The 23353-nt window shown below is 40.7% G+C and overlaps 1 protein-coding gene across 2 annotated transcripts in view; it reads left to right on the top strand.

Moving 5' to 3' along the window:
• The first annotated feature begins 486 nt into the window (after positions 1-486).
• Positions 487-23353, top strand: part of DNAJC13 (DnaJ heat shock protein family (Hsp40) member C13) — a 106414-nt gene continuing 83547 nt past the window's right edge. Inside the window, exons 1-2 of one of the 2 annotated variants that reach the window (XM_038392553.2) lie at positions 487-807; positions 11278-11358. In XM_038392553.2, coding sequence (XP_038248481.1) covers positions 11291-11358 — 68 coding nt within the window. In that variant the 5' untranslated portion in view covers positions 487-807; positions 11278-11290. The remainder of the gene's footprint in view (positions 808-11277; positions 11359-23353) is intronic. The other variant, XM_038392552.2, reaches the window with a different exon arrangement.

Below are 23353 nucleotides of genomic sequence, written 5' to 3'. Positions count from 1 at the left end.
CCCTTCCAGTTCTCACAGCCTCCTTCTCCGACCCTGCCCAGTTCTGCTCCCCGCCACTGAACCTCCCTCGCTTCTCCAGCCCCCTCCCCTCTGTGCCCCACCCACTCACTGACCCCTCTTCCAGCCCCTCCCCTGTGTCCTGCCCTCTCACTGAGCCTTCCCCTCTGTGCCCCACCCACTCACTGAGCCCCCCAACCCCTCCCCTCTGTGCCCCACCCACTCACTGAGCCCTCCCCAGCCCCTCCCCTCTGTGCCCCACCCACTCACTGAGCCCCCCAACCCCTCCCCACTGTGCCACACCCACTCACTGAGCCCTTCCCAGCCCCTCCCCTTTGTGCCCCACCCACTCACTGTCCCTTCTTCCAGCCCCTCCCCTGTGTCCTGCCCTCTCACTGAGCCCTCCCCAGCCCCTCCCCTTGTGCCCCACCCACTCACTGACCCTCCCCCAACCCCTCTGCGCCCTGCCCACTCTGCAGCTCTCCGATTTGCGCATGCGCACGCAGGCGACTGCTTGGTAAGGGCGGGGCGGTTTCGCGACGGGAAAGGTCAGCTGACAGGTCTCGTGAGCGTGTGGGACCCGACTGTGCTTGCGCATAGAAGGCGTTTCGCTGCCGGAGTGAAAATGGCGGCCTCCAGCGCGAGACTCTGAGGGGTTCAGAGAAACGGGGCGCAGCAGCGACAGCCTAGGCGCTGCGCTCGGTGACGGCAGCAGTATCCGGCTCTGCCCGCCGCCGTTACCTTCAGCGCCGGCTGCGGCCGCACGGCAGCCAGGCTGGGGGAGTCCGGGCAGCGCAGCTCTTCGGCCAGGTAAATCCCTCGGGTCTCAGCGCCTGCGTGGAGCAGCGGGATCCCGGGGTGTCCGGCCCGCGCCTGGCTCGCTCGGAGCGCGTGTGAGTCAATGCTCCGGGCGCTGCCAGCAGCTCGGGAACGGCCGGGGAGGCTGTGACACTCCCCCCCCCCCCCTCCCCGGGCACCGACTCCCTCCTGTCACACGCACAGTCACCGGGCATCCACCCCTCTCTGCCCCCGGGGAGGCTGTCATACCCCGCCGCAGCACCTCTCTCCTCCTGCCCTATTTGGAGGGGGGTGGCATAGAGGAGGCTCATACACCCCTCCTGCATCACCTGGAGGAGGATAGCACTGGGGAGCCTGTCATACACCTAGCGAAATCCTCTTTCTTCCTCCTCCTTTTCTCTTCTCTTCCCGCCCCGAAAGAGGCTGTGACACTTGCCAAAAACTCCTCGCCACCTTACTGTCTCTCCTGATGTCTGGGGAAAAAAGGAAACACGCAGCAAAATCTGCTCTTCCCTGTGTTGGCTGAATCAGTTTTATCCCCGAGGAGAGGAGTTAGTGGATGGTTGGCAAAATCTGCATCTTCTTCTTCAAGGGAGACTAATAACCACTCTTAATGTTCATTTTTACTATTTATCTCTCTCCCTCTCCCACCACTGCAAGAAACAAATGGGTATAAACTGGCCGCCAGGAAATTTAGACTTGAAATCAGATGAAGGTTTCTAACCATCAGAGGAGTGAAGTTTTGGAATAGCCTTCCAAGGGAAGCAGTGGGGGCAAAGATCAATCTGGTTTTAAGATTCTACTCGAGAAGTTTATGGAGGAGATGGTATGATGGGATAATGGGATTTTGGTAAGTAATTGATCTTTAAATATTCAGGGTAAATAGGACTAATCCCCTGAGATGGGATGTTAGATGGATGGGATCTGAGTTACCCAGGAAAGAATTTTCTGTAGTATCTGGCTGGTGAATCTTGCCCATATGCTCAGGGTTTAGCTGATTGCCATATTTGGGGTCGGGAAGGAATTTTCCTCCAGGGCAGATTGGAGAGGCCCTGGAGGTTTTTCGCCTTCCTCTGTAGCATGGGGCATGGTTGACTTGAGGGAGGCTTCTCTGCTCCTTGAAGTCTTTAAACCATGATTTGAGGACTTCAATAGCTCAGACATGGGTGAGGTTTTTCATAGGAGTGGGTGGGTGAGATTCTGTAGCCTGCACTGTGCAGGAGGTCGGACTAGATGATCAGAATGGTCCCTTCTGACCTTAGTAACTATGAATCAAAATCTTTGGACACCGTGGTGCACTCTAGAAATAACTTGAGGGTGGGTCACTTATTGGTGAGAGGGGTCTCTGTCCTCAACGGGAAACTGGACTTCAGGCTTCAGCAGTAGCTCTGAAAAGAACAAGCTAGAGAAATGTATTTTAGTTCATATGATCTACCCAGAAATGTGCGTTCTCTCTTCAATCCTGGTGAGGTTGCATCCCTTCCTACATCAAATGTTCCAGGTCGTCTGCCTTTAAATGTGACTTAAGTTTGTTCAGCTTTTCCTGTGAACTGTAGATGATGACTGAGGGGGAGAATCTGCTCTTGCTCTTAGGAACTGTTGCGCTCAATTTCAGGGGAAAAAAAAATTCATCTAGGGGATGTGAAATGATGGGAATTGAGACTAAATAAAATCTTCATACACAACTAAATCCTCCATCATTTGAGGGAACTACAAATACTGCTTGAAGGTTAATCTGAAAGATATCTCCTTTGTGCCCCTCCCCTCTTCCTTGCACATAAGTTAGACTTTTGCCAGCAAGGCTGAGAAGATAAAATTGAGTAAATGTTTTTCCTCTTACCGTTATTTAGTCTCATGTCTTAGTGTTAATGATTATCTCAGGAAGTCTGTTTTCCTGTTTCCCTTCTTCAGTCTTGTAAATGTTCTGCTTCAGTTTATTTTTAGAAAATATTTAAGTTTTGGGGATGAATTATTTGTTTGTTTGTGGTGGTGGTATCTGTGTTCAGTGTGAAGTGTAGGGGGTGGGAGCATGAGTGATTCTGGTTTCACCCATGAATTTCAAATCGAGGGGATGTGAGGAGCTATTGCTCTCACTATCTGTTTAACCACTACTTCATTTAGTAGGAGCATTTTGCCAGTGCTCAAGTCTAAAAATAATTTTAAAAAGTATACTGGGTTTTAGCCTAGGTGAGTTCATTAACTTGAAGTTTGGTCTAATCTGTATTTGCTGTAGGGGGCCAAATGCTAAACCACAACATCAGTAATACATTTGAGTGAAAATTGAAACTTCTTTGATAAATCATGTTCAACAACTTGCTGCAAATGGAAAGATAATGCTTAAAGATTCATAAATTAAACCCTTTCCCCACATAACCTATGAACATTTTTCCAAATTTTCTTTCTTCTCTTTGCTGCTGCTCTCAGTCTCTTTATAGTCTCCATAAAGCAGCTTAGTTTTAAAAACCAATAAATCATGTATGTATGTTTTGACTGGTCCTTCTGAATGGTCTAGGGTTATACTTTCCATGTACGTACTTGTCTCAGGGATTGAATTATCAAGTATCTTCACAATGTTCAAACTCTTGGCATTTCAGGAACAGTTCTTCTTAATGGTCAAAATTTCAGATTTGACGTTAGTGATATCAAACTAAGCAGGAGATCTGATGAGTATCACTTTTTAAAAAAACTTCAGATCTTACTTTAGTAAGTTCATCCATAAATCTTAATCAGTACTCCTCTATAAACCTTAATAACTTCATAGTTACAAAGGCTTAATTTATGAGGCCTATATAGATGTTAGTTAAAAAATAATCTGAAACATCATTGAAGCAAATTTTGGAATGTATCACTACAACTTAAATTAATATTGGAAAGTTTGCAACTCTATAACTCCTCTTAAATAAAAAAAAAATCCACACTGCAGTCCTCATCCTGCCCCAAACAACTAAATTTGTAATATTAATGATTCATAAATATCTATTTAAGATCATATTTAACTGATATTTGATAGTCTCACCATTTTGTATCTAGTTTTCCTTTTTCCAAATATGAATTATACCCCAAAATATTTTGATATTGTTTCACTAATTTTTCATGAAAGAATTTTGGGCTGCACCAGTAACTTTTAAAATCCACAGTATACAGTAAGAGACAAGCAATATGGGATTTTCAAATAGTTGGGTTTATTTCTTTTTAAACATCAACTCGTGAATGAAACAGGCTGCTGTTTAAAAACATGAAGTGGTAAATGCTTGCCTGAGAGGTGCAGTGGGAGTATAGGTTTGTTTTACTTTTTGAAAGTAAGTAATTCAGTACAGTAGTGGGAGAAAGGAGTGTTGCACAAAGGGGAATGGTGGCTAGGATGATACATAAGAGACTTGTCTGAAATGAAGCTTCCTTTTAGACAAAGTGGTTGAAATTTTCTGGTATTTCTTAAGAGACTCTGAAAGGGAAATTGTTACTTTTCAAAGTCTCTTGTCTCTTATAATTGTATAGAGGGAACCAACACCATTAAAAAGCAGAATGCTCAGTACAAAAAACACTTTGTTTATATGACTTAGAGATAGCTTTAAGCAGTATCTTCGAAAGGTGCCATAAACTGTTCATTTGGATTTAGATATTTAATAATCCTTGCAGGGTAAGAGAGATTTAGGAGGTTCCAGCCCACATCTGTTGACAAACATCTGTTTACCTGGAATGAACTCGTAGTCCTGTATTTTGACTCTCCTAATTTAAAACTGAGTCAAGGGTTGACTGTATAGACCCTTTTAGAAAGCCTATTCCTATCCCTTCCCTCAGTCTCTTCACTTAAGCCTCTTTCCAGCTGGTTTCCATTCTCTACTGCATCCTCTGATCAGTCTTGCCTCCCTTCTTTTGTTACTCCTTTTATGTAATTCCTTCCTGTCTTCCCTTGTCTCCCATTCATGCCTTACAGTACACTTTATTAATCTCACCCCAATATTAATTACATAATGGTTGTACAAGTATGATTAAAAAATAAAAAATTGTTGTACAAGTATGATACCTGCAAACCATCACTGTTGGCTCTGCTTGCATGTTGCCCTCTCCCCACCCTGTGTCTGGCTTGTGTATTTAGATTGTATACTCTTTTTGAAGAGACCATCTTATTCTTTGGGGTCCTGCAGTGGTAGGCACTGTACAATCTTAGTAGGCTCCTACTTGCTACTGTAATGCAAATACTAAACATCTCATTTTGAGATTCAAAAGATAGGCTTTTTGGGAGTTCAAAAAAAATAGTTTTACTGGGGGGTTCAAATTTAGGCTCCAGTTCAAGTGCATGAGTAATTTATGCTCGAACTCTTCCATTGAATTCAGTGGAACTGCTCATGAATGTGAAGTACTTACATTTGAGTGTTTGGAGGATCAGGGCCCTAGTTTCTAACCATGGTATTAGATAAATGAGTTATCAGCGGACTTTTTCTAAAATAAAAACCTAAACAAAGATCCCTTTTCACTCTTAGCCAACACTTGATGGTGTCCAGTGTTGCAAAATTAAAATGGAACAGAAAGGTTAAAATTAGTGATGATTTGTATAGGTGCAATGCACTGGTGAGTGTTTATATAAAAATCTTAAGTCAGGGAACATGCAACTTTTAAACTCTATTGGACCCTTTGTAATAGACACATGACACTAGTATCTTACTAACTCAGTACTTTATGCAGTGCAAGGAAAATGCAAATCTCACTTTTCGTTTCATTCTTAAAATACTGTAACTGCAAAATATTGCTAAATAAACTTGTTCTTGTTGGAAGCTTGTTTAACTTCCATACAGTGGTTTATAAAACCTGGAGGGTGCTTTAGAAAATGCCTGTGGACACAAGTGGAGTATTCCATACTTCACTTTAACAAAAATAAAACAACTAGATGCCATGTTGAAGATGGTGTAGGTGATAGCACTACTATTACATACAACTGAGCTAGGTTTCAGTAGTTTTCTGGTCTCCAACACTTAGTTCGGTGGATAATTGTATGGATTACAGTGGTTCCTAAAAGCACCTGTCCCGATCAGATCCCAGTTGTGCTTTAGGGACTGTAGAAACCTACTGAAAGAAAGTGTTAAAGACTGGCAACAGTAAAGCTTTGCTTTTGGACAAAAAGGCTGCACATTTCTGGTATTAAGATAATCTCCTGTCAGATTAAAACCTTTTTTGCAACTGACAAGATGCAACAGGTGAACGTAACTACTGGATGCAGGGGAGGGAGGATAAGATAGTAAAATGAGCATGATCTTGCAGTGACTCTATGCAATAGAGTGCATGCCTACTTAGCTGTTATCAACAGGTTAGGATGCTAGAACTAAATTACCTATTATGGATGTATATTATGCAGTGTGACACACCTATGCTTTGGTAAATTAGTCCGTGTCATGTACTTATATTGCCCCCATTATTATAGGGCTGCTCTTCGCTAAAGCTGTAAATCGACCTAAGTTGCACTATTTCAGTTACAAAACTGAAGTCTGCACCATGCTGTATCAACGGGAGGCATTCTTCCACCAATTTACCTTCCGCCTCTTGGATTTAGCCATAAGTATAGACCGGCCCATAGTATCTGAGGAACTCACAATCTTCAAAGTACCTTAGCCTTGCAGGTAGGAAGGTACAGCTACAATGATTCCATATTCTCACTCGAGATCTGAGGGGCACTGAGAGTCTGTTTTCCAGAGAACTTTTTGTCTAGTGACAGGAGTTACAGTTCCCCTCTCAGTTCTTGCTGAGTTGGTCGGAAGCTTAAAATTGGAAAATGAATTCTGTCTCATCAAAGAATCATAAAAAAGTAGAGCTGGAAGAGACCTTGACCTTGACCTCCATCCCCTTCTACTGAGGCAGTGACAAGTATATTTAGACCATCCCTGGCAGGTGTTCAAAACCTCCAGTGGCAGGGATTCTACAACTACCTTGGAAACCTGCTCAAGTGCTTAACTATCCGTAGATTAGATATTAGGAAAAATTAACTGTTTTAAAATCTCCTTGCTGTAGACTACTGACAAGCAAACAGTCCATATCAAGGCCAGATAAATTTGTTGGAGGTTTTTTTTCCCCCGAGGTACATATACCTTTTACGTTCAGAAAACAGTTGCTGTGGATGGCTCCAAAAGACTGTTCTAGTATTTATGTAAAGAAAACCTTAGTAAAACTGCTAAGTAACCCGGTAGCAAACATTTGTGTGAGCAATTTATGGCTGTTTTGATATTTTCATTAAAATAATAAAAAAAATATAAAAGTTGTAACATGCTGAGACAAAAGCCAGAAAAATCAAAATGATGTATAACTCAGTCTTCAATTCACTAACTCAGGTCTCATTATCCTGACTTTTATTGGCTTCTGTCAATAGATGCTTGAATAAATAAGTTAATATTTCTGGAGTAAGTTGCCCATAGGCCATGTAACCTGAATATTTCTCTTAAAATGTGCTGTTTGGTAAGATTGAAAGAATGGATGTACGTAGCTAGAGGTGTATTAAACAAATGATTCATTGTCTCTTGAGCTGATTCATGGTTAGGAATATATCAATTTGATGAATGTCATTGAACTGCTTTAATATAAGTGGGAGCTGTGAAGAATTCCATAGATTTAAGATCGTTCCCTAAACTAATATTCCAGCATAGATACTGTTCAGCTCTTCGATACTGTTGGATAGAGCTGATAATATTAGACTACTTTATGGTGTTGGGTCTCAGCTTTAGTAAAATATTTCCCATAGTTTACTCTTGATTCTACTTGTGATTTTAAGTACTTGCTTGTCTAAGGTAAATTAGAAATGTAAATAACATATCAAGTGTATAGTTACATAGGTATGCATGTAATCAAGTGTATAGTTACATAGGTATGCATGTAGGCTTATAGGAATAGGACTTTGCCTGCCTGGCTCCTGCCCTGAGGTGCTTACAACCTAAATGATCAATAACACTAAGTAATGGCAAGAAAATTGTGAAGGTATGGGAAGGGAAATGTGAAGGCTAATATCTTGATACTACCCAAATGGATAGAATAGAGAATGCCTACCGCTCTGAAAAGCGGCCTTAAGAATTGCAAGAAATTTACAGATCTACAGTGCTTAATCTTATCACTAATTCATACTAAGATATACATGCATAAAAAATACAGGCAAATCAGACCTCATTACACTGGCACTTCAATTCAGGTGCATTTATTTTTCTGTGCTCACCCATAAATAGGGCATGTATTACTTTTCATGACTCTAAATTCTTTTTGTGAGGCAACATTTTCAAAAGTGACCTAGGCTCCTAAGTCCCATTGACTTCCAATGAATTAAGTGCTGAAGTCACTTTTGCAAATGGGATTTAGGCTTCTGAATCATTTAAAAAAAAAAAAAAAAAAAAAAAAAGCACTTAAAAGGACAGTGCCCCAAATTCCTCATCAGGTTTGGTTCTGCATAGCTAGTAATGATATAATGCCTTTTTTCCATTCAGGAGTTCTAAAACTTTCTCAGTGTGGGGCACAATTATGCACAGAGACCTTTTTTTAATTCAGGATGGCCTGTCCTTCCATTTGTGATTGTGTAACATCCCTTGCATAATGACAGGTTTCAGAGTAGCAGCCATGTTAGTCTGTATTCGCAAAAAGAAAAGGAGTACTTGTGGCACCTTGGAGACTAACAAATTTATTAGCACATAAACTTTCGTGAGCTACAGCTCACTTCATCCGATGAAGTGAGCTGTAGCTCACGAAAGCTTATGCGCTAATAAATTTGTTAGTCTCCAAGGTGCCACAGGTACTCCTTTTCTTTTTGTAACATCCCTGTAATTGCTTCCACAGGAAAGAATTTCTTTCCTGACACTAAACATTTTAGCAGTCTTCTAATGTCACTTATGATTGGGGGGGATTGTTGTGCTGACTTCACCTAGTTTACCATGCAGTAAAACTAAAGTGCCTTGTCTTCGTTGTATTTTTAGCTTGGAATAGCTCGCTCATGTTGGTTACCCCCAGGTAAAATATGTCTCTTTCAGCAGTGAAGATGTGATCTTAGTGTCTCTAGTATCTTCTAGTGTTTAACTGCTGTGATAGGTGGCATAGGAAACCCAAAGTCTAGTTAGTTGTGGTAACCTAGTTTAAAATGTAGTTTAAATTGAGTATTTGAAAGTAAATGTTCTAAATACTACGTAATTAGATACTATACAAGATAGGTTGGTGACCATTAAATTTCTCTAAACTTCCTTCCTCAGTTTTTTTTCCATCAAATATGCTCAGTTAATAAGTAAAAATGCTGTCATCTTTGATCCAGACTCATCCTAGAATTGGAAAATAGAGCTGTTCTCTCCCCTTTAGTGCTCTCATCACTAAATGAGGGTTGTCAAGTGGTTTAAAAAAAATGTGATTAATCATGTGATTAATTGCAATGTTAATAATAGAGTATCATTTATTTAAATAGTTTTGGATGTTTTCTACATTTTCAAATTTCCGTTACAAGAGAGAATACAAAGTGTACAGTGCTCCCTTTATATTTTTATTACAAATATTTGCACTGTAAAAAATAAAAGAAATAGTATTTTTCAATTCACCTAATACGAGCACAGTAGTGCAATCTCTTTATCATGAAAGTTGAACTTACAAATATAGAATTATGTACAAAAACCCCTGCGTTCAAGAATAAAACAATGTAAAACCTACAAGTCCATTCAGTCCTATTTCTTGTTCAGCCAATCACTCAAACAAGTTTGTTTACATTTGCAGGAGATAATGCTGCCCGCGTCTTGTTTACAATGTCACCTGAAAGTGAGAACAGGTGTTCACATGGCACTGTTGTAGCCGGTGTTGCAAGATATTTACATGCCAGATGTGCTAAAGATTCATGTCTCTTCATGCTTCAACCACCATTCCAGAGGACATGACATGCATCCATGCTGATGATGGGTTCTGCTCAATAACTACCCAAAGCAGTGAGGACCGACGCATGCTCATTTTCATCATCTGAGTCAGATGCCACCAGCAGAAGGCTGGTTTGTTTTTTTGTTTTTGTTTTTTTTTTGGTGGTTCGGGTTCTATAGTTTCTGCATCAGTGTTGCTCTTCTTTAAGACTTCTGAAACCAGGCTCCACACCTCATCCCTCTCACATTTTGGAAGACACTTAAGATTCTTAAACCTTGGGTTGGGTGCTGTAGCTGTCTTTAGAAATCTCACATTGGTACCTTCTTTGCATTTTGTCAAATCTGCAGTGGAAGTGTTCTTAAAATGAACATGTGCTGAGTCATCATCTGAGACGACTGTAACATGAAATATATGGCAGACTGCAGGTAAAACAGAGTCAGAGACGTACAATTCTTCGTCAAGGAATCACAAATTTAATTAACGCTTTTTTAAAATGAGTATCATTAGCATGGAATCACGTCCTTTGGAATGGTGGCCAAAGCATGAAGGGGCACACAAATGTTTAGCATATCTGGCACATAAATACCTTGCAATGCCAGCTTCAAAAGTCCCATGTGAATGCCTGTTCTTGCTTCCTGGTAACATTGTAAATAAGAATCGGGTTGCATTATCTCCCATAAATGTAAACAAACTTGTTTGTCTTAGTGACTGGCTGAACAAGAAGTAGGACTGAGGGAACTTGTAGGCTCTAAAGTTTTGCTTTGTTTTGTTTTTGATGCAGTTATGTAACAAAAATCTACATTTGTAAGTTGCACTTGTATGAGGTGAATTGAAAAATATTAATTTTACAGTGCAAATATTTGTAAAAAATATAGTGAGCAATGTATGCTTTGTATTCTGTGTAATTTAAAATTAATATATCTGAAAACATAGAACAAAATCCAAAAATAGTTAATGAATTTAAATCTGTATTCTGTTAACAGTGATTAAAATAGCAGTTAATCATGATTAATTTTTTTGAGTTAATTGCCTGAGTTAACTGTGACTAATTGACAGCCTTACTAATATTCTGCAACTTTAGTTAAACTGTATTGATGAGCAGGAGCTGCTTACTCTTCCATAGCTGTATTTTACAAAGGGAAACAGAGTGAAATTACCTTAGCCAGTTAAGAAAACAGATGTCCTCTTTACTTAATATACATGATTTTGTGTACTCTGAATCATATCAGACAATAAAACTAAATTTGCTTCCTTCCTTGCAAAGTTACTAAAGTGGGGATTGTTTTCTGTGTTCTGTCAGTGTGCATATGGTAATACTCGTGTCTTTTTAAGCATATAGGAGTAATGCAATATTGTCTGCTCTTAGATCATTACATGCTGGTAATAGGGAGGAGGAGAAATGAATACTTAAGTACTCTGCACTCAGTAAATAGTTGAAAACCATATTCCTTCAAGTAGCTAAATCTGAGTAGCGGTAAGGTATCTCAGGAAGTCTTAAATTGCAAACAGACCTGAATGAAAGATAAATGAATTTAATCCTTTTATCACATCTATTTTAGACCATAGTGGTGATTAGTGGTTGTATTTGGTCTTAAGATCGTAAGTATTAACATGAGATTTATTTTGTTTCAGGTCTGGGCACAAAATGAATATAATTAGAGAAAATAAAGATCTTGCTTGTTTCTACACAACAAAACATTCGTGGAGGGGAAAGTAAGTAGTTTTAAATCTATTTGTCTCATATCCATACAAAATACTGTCACGTCTAGTCAAAATAGCTATCTAATCTGTTTCTGATGTCTAATTGTATACTCAAATCTTTAAAAACGTTGTGGAGCTGAAGGCTCATGTTACTGTAAAGTCCCTTCTTTGACTGCCTCTTCAGAAGCCAGAACTACTACTATTTAACCATCTGCTCAGCCTGCCTTCATCCACTTCTGTTCCAATTCTCTTCTCTCTACTGTAGGTTTCCCAGTTTTCAAGAGAACACCTCTGGGCTATGCTGTCTGATTCTTAGTTTCTGTTGCACTAGTGAGATTAAAACAGTGACTAGTCAAAGTATTTTAAATTACATAAATTGAAAATTTAGTACGTCTCTAACTAGTACCTGAAGATTTAGAAACTGCTTTTTCATGAGTCTTTTTTTTTTTATCCATTTCCCTTTTTAATGGACGAGCTCACTAGTCTGTACTCTTCTTGGACTGTATTATTATGGGTTAACTGCTGAACTACTAATGGAGATTATTTTGGGAACTCTTGTTCTAATGTATTGTAGAAAAAGATTGTCGCTAGGTAATGCAAAAAACCTTCCACTACTGCTGATACAATAGTGGATCTGAACTGGTCTTAGTAAAGGTGGGAGCCTTACCATACATGTTGCTCCAGTATTTGTCTTCAATACCATAAATTAAATATAAGTAAGTCTGAGTTGGAAACTGTTGCCAGAGCTTGAGAGCAGCATATCAGTGTGTTAGGCACTGATGCAGCTAAAGTAGTGTTGGCGGTGTTTCCCCCCCCGCCAACTTTCAACCCAAACCTGAATTGAGGTGACATGATGCAGTTAGAGCATACAGTTGAAGTGTAGGGGGGAAAAAACTTGAAAATAGCTTTTATTTGTTCATTGGCCTATCTCCTTGCATGATAAACTTAAATTTTGGAGGCCTGCATAAAAATAAAACTCAAATCCTGGTTTCCCTCCTACTATGGTAGTGACTGACTTTCAACTTAGCAGTACTGTGAAGTAGAATGTATTGTGAAGTTACCTCCCTTCATGATTCCTGACATCTGCAATATTGTTGCCATATTTTTCAATCCAATGTTTGGAGTATAAAAATTTCTGAAATTCTGCTCTACCTAATCTTAGCAGAATGGGAATTAAACTCTGCTCTGCTAAACAGCATTCTTACTGGCAGCAAATCTTTCTGCACAGTTTGATTATTTCATAGTGCAATAGAAGTTCTTTAGTGTGTGGGGACTGTTTGAATTGATCCAGCACTCAAGTCTTGCATGTAGCATTCACTGTAGGATAGCATTACTTTCATGCTGCTGCTTTCTGAATTCTTTGAGTATAGTGCATCCCTCCTTGTTGGGGAGAGATACAGGGTTAGCCTGTAGACAGATGCTTGAACAATGAATCGGGGTTGAAACCTGATGACTTTTGGTAATACTCCAGAATTCAGGATCAGTGTCAGCTCATTCCTCAGCAAAGACTAGGAGCTCTGAGACAAAAGTGACCCATCTCTGCTTGATTGAAGTAGCATCATCATGAATTCTTGGAAGAGATTAAAGGAAGGACTGATGGCCAAGAACTCTTGAAATAAAACTTGTCAATATCTGACAGAGTTCTCTGTCCAACAACAATAAAACTCTTGAAGCCTGGCAGTTCTACTCAGTCTGCTCTGGGCTACATTACTGCCTTGATGCAAGGACAAGGCTCTGCCTTTAGGCCTCTTTACAGTGGTGACTTATCTCTGAAATCATGATTATTGCAAGGAGGCAAACTCTCAATTAAAATCATAATGGAAAAATTACTCATCTTTTAAAAGGTACATATGTTGCCTCAGGGTAATAAGAACAAAACACTTAGTGCTGAACTTTAATTAAGAACACACCATTAAAACAAATCTACAGTTAAATGGGCAAAAGGACATAGATGCTATTGCAATAACAAATTTACTGGTAAATAAATTAGATTGCTGCAATGTCTTGTGTGGACAAGGATATTTTAAAAAAATAAATAAATACCTTTTTTTGGTCTGACCTCTTTTCCAAAGGTGCTGAACATTTGTCGTTCTCATTGATGTCATTGACATCAAGGACACAAATGAGAACTGCAGGTGCTCAACACCTTTGCACATCATGCCATACTATATACACTTTACTATATAAAGAGCTGGTAGTGCTGCCTATAGCTAAGGTTCCCAACATTTCCCATAATACTTGGCCAAAGTTTTAAGTTGGGGATAAAATTTTCCATGGTGGGTGTATGCGTCAGGCTGGCTTTTTATTTATTTATTTTTTTTTAGTTCTAGCAAAAATGGTTCAGCTGGCTCCCAGAACCACAACATGCAAATACATTGTCTTGTTCAAGTTAAAAATTCTTCTAGCTGCTTCTCTGAGAAACCTTAGCACCACCATGCTTTGAAGCAGGGGTTTGAAGTTTGGCAATGGTGGGAGTAGGAAAGCACACTGGTCTAGAGATGTGCCTTTTGATGTGCCTCTGTGGAAAAATCACCCAAATCTGGCCAAGTCACGAGCCTTTGAACACATGTGCCCATGCTCACACACTTGTAAGATCTTGGCAGCTGAAGTCTCTAGAGATTCTGCCTGTGCTGAACATCATTCATCTCAGGGCTGAAGAGACTGAGCAGGATTTTTGCTAACTGCTCCTGTCACTGCTAGGGGCTGCTGTTGTGCCGTGCACAGAACTGAGATCAAGGAGTCTCTCCCTTTTGTTCAATGCTCCACTGCTGGCCTTCAGGCCATGCAGAAAAGTAAGAGCCACCTGACTTGAATGCAGAGGAGTGAGGAATTTGGGCTGAGTCAGGGGTGTTGCAGGAGAGAGTATAGGAGCTGGGTGTATTTAGTAGGAGGGTGGCAGGAGCTGGGGCATTGTGGGCATGTGGTTGGTTAGGAGCTGGGATACAGTGCAGAAGAGTCTATAACCACTATAGACCTCATTCCCCTATAGAACCTCAAACTGAACCCAGGAGTCCTGAATCTGAGTTCCTCTGCTGACAGCAAATAGCTATGAAGCACTCAGGCAAAGTGTCTCACACTCTGTTAATAGTGACTGGTCACAGAGAAAAACAGCCTACTGCTGCATGTTACTCTATTAACTCAAGCAGTGCAGGCCTTTGCTAAAGGTCCTATTGCTGATGACCCAAGCTGTGGGTGGATAGAATTTTTTTTTTTTTTTTTCAAATCGGGAAGTTGTATTTTAAAAACCACAAAACCTGCAATTAAAAGAATAGGGTTGCAGAGTCAAGCATTCAAATATTAGGAAACTAGTATGCAATAATGTAATTGGACTGTATCATATGCATGTGCACACGAAGATTGAATTCAAGTTGCACAGGAAACCTTCATTCTGACATTTTCAACTCGAGTTTGCAACTTTAATGCTCTTTTTTAATATAGGCTGTTCTGGGTGTATATGTATAAAGGAGAAATGTATGCTTCAATTAAATGAAAACCTAGTCATATGTGTCACTAAATCTATACTAGGCCCCAAATTTGTCTTTAAACTTTTACTAAAGGCAATCCTTCCCCCCCCCCCCCCCCCCCCCCCAAGCATTATCATTACAATCAGTTTGTCTTGTTCAGGGTACTGTTGTAGTGCACACCTTTTTGACTGTTTAAAAAAAAAAAAAAACCTTGACAATTGCTAACTGTTCTTAACTTGAATCTTTGCTTACAAATAAGTATAAAATGTCTCTCGAGAGCAGTGGCTTTCAAACTTTTTTACTGGTGACCCCTTTCACACAGCAAGCCTCTGAATGTGACCTACCCCTCCCAAATTAAAAACATTTCTAAATATATTTAACACCATTATAAATGCTGGAGGCAAAGCAGGGCTTGGGGTGGAGGTTGACATTTTGCGACCTCCCCCCGTCCCCCGTAATAACCTCATGACCCCCAGCTTGAGAACCCCTGATCTAGAGTAGAGGCATTAGGGGACGAGAACTGAGGAAGTGTTCTAAGTCAGCCATAAAAATGTTGGCATACTGTGGGGCCATGCGGGTACCCAGCTTTCGTCCCCTAATGCCCCAACTACAATCTCTCCAGCACATCATCAAGGATCTACAACCTATCCTGAAGGACGACCCATCACTCTTACAGATCTTGGGAGACAGGCCAGTTCTTGCTTACAGACAGCCCCCTAACCTGAAGCAAATATTCACCAGCAACCACACAACAAAAACATTAACCTAGGACCCTATCCTTGCAACGAAGCGCGTTGCCAACTGTCCACATATCTATTCAGGGGATACCATCATGGGGCCTAATCACATCAGCCACACTATCAGAGGCTCGTTCACCTGCACATCTACCAATGTGATATATGCCGTCATGTGCCCGCAATGCCCCTCTGCCATGTACATTGGCCAAACCGGACAGTCTCTACGTAAAAGAATAAATGGACACAAATCGGACGTCAAGAATTATAACATTCAAAAACCAGTCAGAGAACACTTCAATCTCTCTGGTCACTCGATTAGACCTAAAAGTCGCAATTGAGCGGGGGAAAAAAACTTCAAAAACAGACTCCAACAAGAGACTGCTAACGTGGAATTAATTTGCAAACTGGACACCATTAAATTAGGCTTGAATAAAGACGGGGAGTGGATGTGTCATTACACAAAGTAAAACTATTTCCTCATGTTTATTCCCTCCCCCCACTGTTCCTCACACATTCTTGTCAACTGCTGGAAATGGCCCACTTGATCATCACTACAAAAGGTGTGGGGTTTTTTTGTTTTGTTTTTTTTTCCTCTCCTGCTGGTAATAGCTCACACGCTGTAAGGAGAGTGATCAGGTAAGGTATGGTAACACCCATTGTTTCACGTTCTCTCTATATAAAATCTCCCCACTATATTTACCACTGCATGCATCCGATGAACTGAGCTACAGCTCACTTCATAGCTTATGCTCAAATAAATTTGTTAGTCTCTAAGGTGCCACAATTACTCCTTTTTCTTTTTGCGGATACAGACTAACACGGCTGCTACTCTGAAATCGGACAAAGTGGTAGCTTTTAAAAATGTAGCTTTATTTTTTGCTTTACCTTGGTGTGAAGATCTGAGCAACAGAATTAACCTTCTATAAAAAGCTGTTTTCATACAGCAATTTAGCTATATGTCTACTTAAACTTTTTATAGGCTGTTTTCTGGTACAGGCTGTATCTGAAACAAAGTGCTAGCTTTAGCTGGTACTGGAGTTTATCCTACAGTGCTATTTCATACTAGATAATTATGAAAAATAACTTTTTTATAAAATCACCAGAATCTAAAACTGGTACACACCAGCCTCTTCTCGGACTGTGTGCAGATGTGGATACAAACATGGCAGTTTAGAAGAGACAGTGCTCCAGACTATTCTCCTGGAGTGCAGTGAAGAGACTTTTGGATAGCCAAAATTCTGTCTTGCGTCCCTGACAATAGAACACGGTTGGGATTCAAGTTTGAACAGCCTCAAGGAAAAAAATTGGATTTAAAGAGGCTGTGATGTATCCTGCATTTTTTATATTTAAATTAGAATACAAATAAGTATATTCCTAAGCCTGTGGGCACATATTCAATAACTAAAACAGTTTATCTTGATTAACATATTGCAAATTATTGTCTGCATGAAAGGACACTCCTGAACTTTAAAACTGTTCCATTTTAAATTCTGTGGTAACATCAGGGTGGGGGGAGAAGGAAACAAAGGCTATCTTTAAATACAGAATCCTCTACTCCACCAGCCTCCTAAGGTAAAAAGTCTGAGTGAACAGAGGTTTTGTTCTGTGCCTTAAATGCCAACAGACTCTCATTGTTTCTGACCAATGGGGCAAGTGAAATCCAGAATCAAGATCTCTCCATTGAAAATACCCTCCCACCATCTACCAAGGTCCAATACTGCCAGCTGGTCTTGAAGCCTGACTGCCATAATCTGCTTGGTGAGAAGTGGTCTTGCTGGTAACTAGAACCTAATCTATATGAGGTACTAGTTCTCCAACTGTAATTCAAAAAACATTTCCTCACAATCCATAAAATACATGACAGACACAGGGTACTGGCTTCAATCTCTTTTATAGTTCTACAGGTGAACAGACTGCTGCAACAAAGGTAATGCTAGCCTAAAAGTTTTTAAACTTCCTTATTCTGCTTTTTGGTTTTGTGGAATAATCACAAGTTCTTCTACAACATCTTTTACTGTATAATACTAATGAACGCTTTTTGAGTTGTATTTAAATGCTGCTGAAAAGCCTAGAACAGGGACCTTATTCCATTGTTGTGGTCAATATATAAAATGTCTTGCCTGCAGGATCTGTTATGTGAAAAACAATATGCCATTTAATTCAGTGGGACACCTGTAACTTGAAAAACTTCTTATTCTAAGTAGTGAATAAAGTACAGATACAAAACAAAATTTAAATCAAGGTTCTGCTTTCTGAATTAAATCTTTCCACCTTGATTCTAAGACATGAGTCAGAATTTCATAGTAACTCTTGTTTCAGATGAGCAGCTGTGTTAGTCTGTATTCACAAAAAGAAAAGGAGTACTCGTGGCACCTTAGAGACTAACAAATTTATTAGAGCATAAGCTTTCTTGAGCTACAGCTCACTTCATGCATTCGGTGAAGTGAGCTGTAGCTCACAAAAGCTTATGCTCTAATAAATTTGTTAGCCTCTAAGGTGCCACATAGTAACTCTTGGTAATCTTTACTATTCACCTGTTTAGTAGTATTGGTTCAGTTTTTTCTACTTGCTACTGTTAGAACAAGAAATCACCAATGAATCACATTAAACGATGAAAAGACCAACTGTCAGGTTGGAGGGAGGTTACCAGTGGAGTTCCTCAGGGATTGGTTTTGGGACCAATCTTATTTAATCTTTTTATTACTGACCTTGGCACAAAAAGTGGGAGTGTGCTAATAAAGTTTGCAGATGATACAAAGCTGGGAGGTATTGCCAATTCGGAGAAGGATCGGGATATTATACAGGAGTATCTGGATGACCTTGTAAACTGGAGTAATAGTAATAGGATGAAATTTAATAGTGAGAAGTGTAAGGTTATGCATTTAGGGATTAATAACAAGAATTTTAGTTATAAGTTGGGGACGCATCAATTAGAAGTAACGGAAGAGGAGAAGGACCTTGGAGTATTGGTTGATCATTGGCAGCTCATAGTCATCCTATGTGATATGGCTGTGAAAAAAGCTAATGCGGTTTTGGGATGCATCAGGAGAGGCATTTCCAGTAGGGATAAGGAGGTTTTAGTACCGTTATACAAGGCACTGGTGAGACCTCACCTAGAATGCTGTGTGCAGTTCTGGTCTCGCATGTTTAAAAAGGATGAATTCAAACTGGAGCAGGTACAGAGAAGGGCTCCTAGGATGATCCGAGGAATGGAAAACTTGTCTTATGAAAGGAGACTTAAGGAGCTTGGCTTGTTTAGCCTAACTAAAAGAAGGTTGAGGGGAGATATGATTGCTCTCTATAAATATATCTGAGGGATAAATACAGGAGAGGGAGAGGAATTATTTCAGCTCAGCACCAATGTGGACACAAGAACAAATGGGTATAAACTGGCCACCAGGAACTTTAGACTTGAAATCAGACGAAGGTTTCTAACCATCAGAGGAGTGAAGTTTTGGAATAGCCTTCCAAGGGAAGCAGTGGGGGCAAAAGATCTATCTGGTTTTAAGATTCTACTTGATAAGTTTATGGAGGAGATGGTATAATGGGATTTTGGTAAGTAATTGATTTTTAAATATTCAGGGTAAATAGGCCAAATCCCCTGAGATGGGATATTAGATGGATGGGATCTAAGTTACTATAGAAAATTCTTTCCTGGGTATCTGGCTGGTGAATCTTGCCCATATGCTCAGGGTTTAGCTGATTGCCATATTTGGGGTCGGGAAGGAATTTTCCTCCAGGGCAGATTGGAGAGGCCCTGGAGGTTTTTCGCCTTCCTCTGTAGCATGGGGCATGGTTGACTTGAGGGAGGCTTCTCTGCTCCTTGAAGTCTTTGAACCATGATTTAAGGACTTCAATAGCTCAGACATGGGTGAGGTTTTTCATAGGAGTTGGTGGGTGAGATTCTGTGGCCTGCGCTGTGCAGGAGGTCGGACTAGATGATCGGAATGGTCCCTTCTGACCTTAGTATCTATGAATCTATGAAAACAAATGAGCTAAATCAGACTGATATGGAACCATGTTATCAAATGATTTGCTCATCTGTCCAAAAGCTTCTAGATTTTAGCAAAGCAAGTCCCCTGTGATTCACAACTCCACCCATTCACCTTTCTACACCATGCAGTTGGTTACATATAATAGCTGTTTCACTGTAGTGACCAATAATTCCACCCATTGTCCTTTTCGACTTTCTAGAACGTTATAAACGTTTCCAGAAACGTAAAAATAATATTGAACTCAATTCCCTTACTTCATTAGACTAAGTAAATCTTTCTTACAGGTTTTTAGAGCCTAATGTTTCTCAAATCAAATATATACTTTCAAATATATTTGTGTAAATGAGTAACATAGGATTTTAAAAAATGAAAACACTATTCAGAAATAAGTTGCATTGATTTACTCTCGAGTTTTTAGGCAAACTTTCCATTTACACCTTTAAAAGATAAACAGAAATCTGTCTTGGGTCTGATTTCAGAAAACTTCTTTTAAATATAACTTTTGACCCATAGTTTCATTGTCCCTCTTAAACACTGACACATGGGGCTGTTAGGTATTAGCACACCTTTGATATGGGAAGCAAACTCTTTTTTGGGGGCTTTCTGTGGAACCTCATTAGACAAGCATGTTCCAGTACTTTGCAATACTTCCAAACCTGTATATGGACTCCACAAATAACTTGTATGTTAAAAAGAAATTGTAGCATCTTTTTAAAAAGAGGACAACTCAGACCACTAAAGTTGTTGAGAAGCTGTAACCTCTCTGTACCTCAGTTCCCCATCTATAAAATGGGGTTAATGCTTCCCTACCTCATAGGATGTTGTGAAGATAAATATATTTAAGACTGTTGTGCTTTGAGATCTACTGATGAAGAGCACTATATAAGAAATAGGTATTAAGTCAATGACCTCTGATTTGGCTGACTGGTATTCTGTAGATTTTTTTTTTATGATGCTAATAACATTAAGTATACATCAGTCAATTGAATAAATAATCCCTTATCTGTGGCTCATGAAGAGGTAGGTTACTCAAGAAATTATCAATTTTTAATTTTGTTACATTTTTGTAAAGGTGAAGGTTTTTGACTTAAAAACATAAAATTACTGGAGGCTTTGAGACAGGTTTCAGAGTGGTAGCTGTGTTAGTCTGTAGCAGCAAAAAGAACGAGGAGTACTTGTGGCACCTTAGACTAACAAATTTGAGTGTAAGCTTTCGTGAACCAAAACCCACTTCATCGGATGCATGCTGTATTTTCCATTGCATGCATCTGATGAAGCAGGTTTTGGCCCACAAAAGCTTATGCTCAAATAAATTTATTAGTCTCTAAGGTGCCACAAAAGTACTCATCATTCTTTCTGGAGGCTTTGAGTGAGACTTTAACTCAGGGGTGGGCAAACTACGACCCAGGGGCCGCGTCCGGCCCTTCAGACGTTTTAATCTGGCCCTTTAGCTCCCGCCGAGGAGCAGGGTCTGGGGCTTGTCCTGCTCCGGCACTCCAGCTGGGGAGTGGGGTCAGGGGTTGGCCCCTGCTCCGTGCGGCTCCCGGAAGCAGCGGCATGTCCCCACTCCAGCTCCTACGCGTAGGGGCAAACAGGGCTCTGCATGCTCCCCCTGCCCTAAGCATGGCCCCTGCAGCTCCCATTGGCCGGGAACCATGGCTAATGGAAGCTGCAGGTGCAGCCCCTGTGGACAGGGCAGCATTCAGAGCTGCCTGACCATGCCTCTGCATAGGAGGGGGGACCTGCTGCTGCTGCTTCCAGGAGCTGCTTAAGGTAAGCGCTGGCCAGAGCCTGCACCCCTGCCCCAGCCCTGATCCCTCTCCCATCCTCCAAACCCCTTGGTTCCAGCCCAGAACAGCCTCCTGCACCCCAACCCCTTGTCCCCAGCCCCACCCCAGAGCCCGCATACTTAGCCAGAACCCTCACCCCCACACCCAAGCTCCTGCCCCAGCCTGGAGCCCCCTCGTGCATCCTGAACTCCTCATTTCTGGCCCCACCCCAAGCCCACACCCCCTTCCATGCCCCAACACCCAATTTCATGAGCATTCATGGCCCATCCTACAATTTCCATACCCAGATGTGGCCTTCAGGCCAAAAAGTTTGTCCACCTCTGCTTTAACTTGCTATCCTTAGGGAAGGCAGATCTTCTGATATATAAGAGCCGTAGCTGGAATGGTTGGACCCTTCTGTCTGAAGAGAAATGATCTTATTCCTATTTCAAAGAGGTAAACTCTTGTTTCTTCTCATAAACTGTTTGTTTACTTTTCCCCCTTCTGTTCTCATGGTGGCTATTCTGCTAATGATGAACATGAGACTTTTTGGACTATACAGCTTTTAGCATTAATGGGTGTTGAATATGGAGGAACATTCATAGGCATTTCTTCAAGAGCATGCATTAGTGTTGCTGGTAAGACTGGTTCAACTAAGCTTGTCTTGCTGCATGCATTGGCATAAATAGAGGGAATTGGTTAGAATGCATAGAGGCCTCCATGTTGAGAACAGAGAAAACAAACTTGATATTGATAAGATGTTGCCATAGATCTTCCTGTAAAAGCTGGAAATAAAGAAACAGCTTAGTGGTTTTGTTCTGCTTTGTACAGCACCTAGAACAATGGGGGTCCTCTGCCATGACTCGGGCTCCTAGATACAGTGCAAATAACTGATAGTTCACTGTCTGGCACTTCTGTCCCCACTGCTATTTATGTAGAATGATATTTCAAGGTATTGTAGTCCTAGCTTACAAACATGAACCATTCCTTCCCCCTCTATTAAGAGACTTTATTTTCCTGTTCCTCAACTTTCAGGAGCCTGGATTAGTGAAGCTGAGCCCAGAAAGGACATTTTGGTATAGGCCGTAGTCTCATTCCTTTTCCAAATTTTTAAATTAAGCTTATTGCTCTTGCTGAGATCTTGTCCAGAAAGGCTCCTAAAAGGGAGCTACCAGGTTAAGTGACTTTACAAATTAAGTCCTCACTCAAGTTGCTAGTGATCTTCCCTGTGACCTCTGACCCTTCTTTGGTCTCTGAATATATCTCTCACAGATAATGGCCTTGTGCCTTAGCTCTTTCTGCAGTGGAATCCTGTGATTCTCCTTATTTTCCAGGATTGTCTTCACTGCAGTGATAACTCATGGTATAACCAAGTGTTGGCCCTATTCCACATGTCCACATCCAGCTCTCTAGCTGGAATTAGGTGGGACCTTAAATTCAAGTTAGCTGGCCTGTCGGGGTGTGGGTTAAATCTCCAGTGCTGCTGACAATCCAGTACAGTAGTGGGGATTCAGATACCTAGCTCAAGTTAGCACAAGTCATCAGCTGCTAATCCAGTCATTCTATTGGTAAGCGAGACCTTATCTTCACTGTTAAAGGTGCATTTTTACTTTTGCCTTGTGTAGTATTTTTTTTTCTTCACTGCAATTGTTACCTCAAATGAGAGTAGCCACACTGTGAAACACTCAGGCTATTCACTGATTTAGGCCTCATCTTCACTGCAAAAGCAGGGGGGGCTTGCCTGCCTTATAGTCTTTGCTGGTTTAGAGATTCAGTGTAAGCTGAATTATGAAGTTCTTCAACCAGCAATGCTTGCTAAACAGACAGAAGCACTCTTGTGTGAGCATAGCTGTCTACATCCGGGTTTTTGCTGGCATAGCTGTGTGGGAGAGTGTGTTTTTGTTTTCATGCTCCTAGCCAACATAGCAATGCTGGCAAAACTTTGAAGTGTAGACTAAGCCTGTGACATAAGTGAGCTTCATTTCTCAAAAATACTTGCTTTGTGTAGAGGGACCTAACTGTATTTGGAAGAATTATAGTTA

This window comes from Dermochelys coriacea, chromosome 2 (assembly GCF_009764565.3).
Source record: "Dermochelys coriacea isolate rDerCor1 chromosome 2, rDerCor1.pri.v4, whole genome shotgun sequence".
Lineage (NCBI taxonomy): Eukaryota > Metazoa > Chordata > Testudines > Dermochelyidae > Dermochelys > Dermochelys coriacea.
Note: the sequence above shows the minus strand (reverse complement) of the source record. Positions and strands in the feature narration are given on the sequence as shown.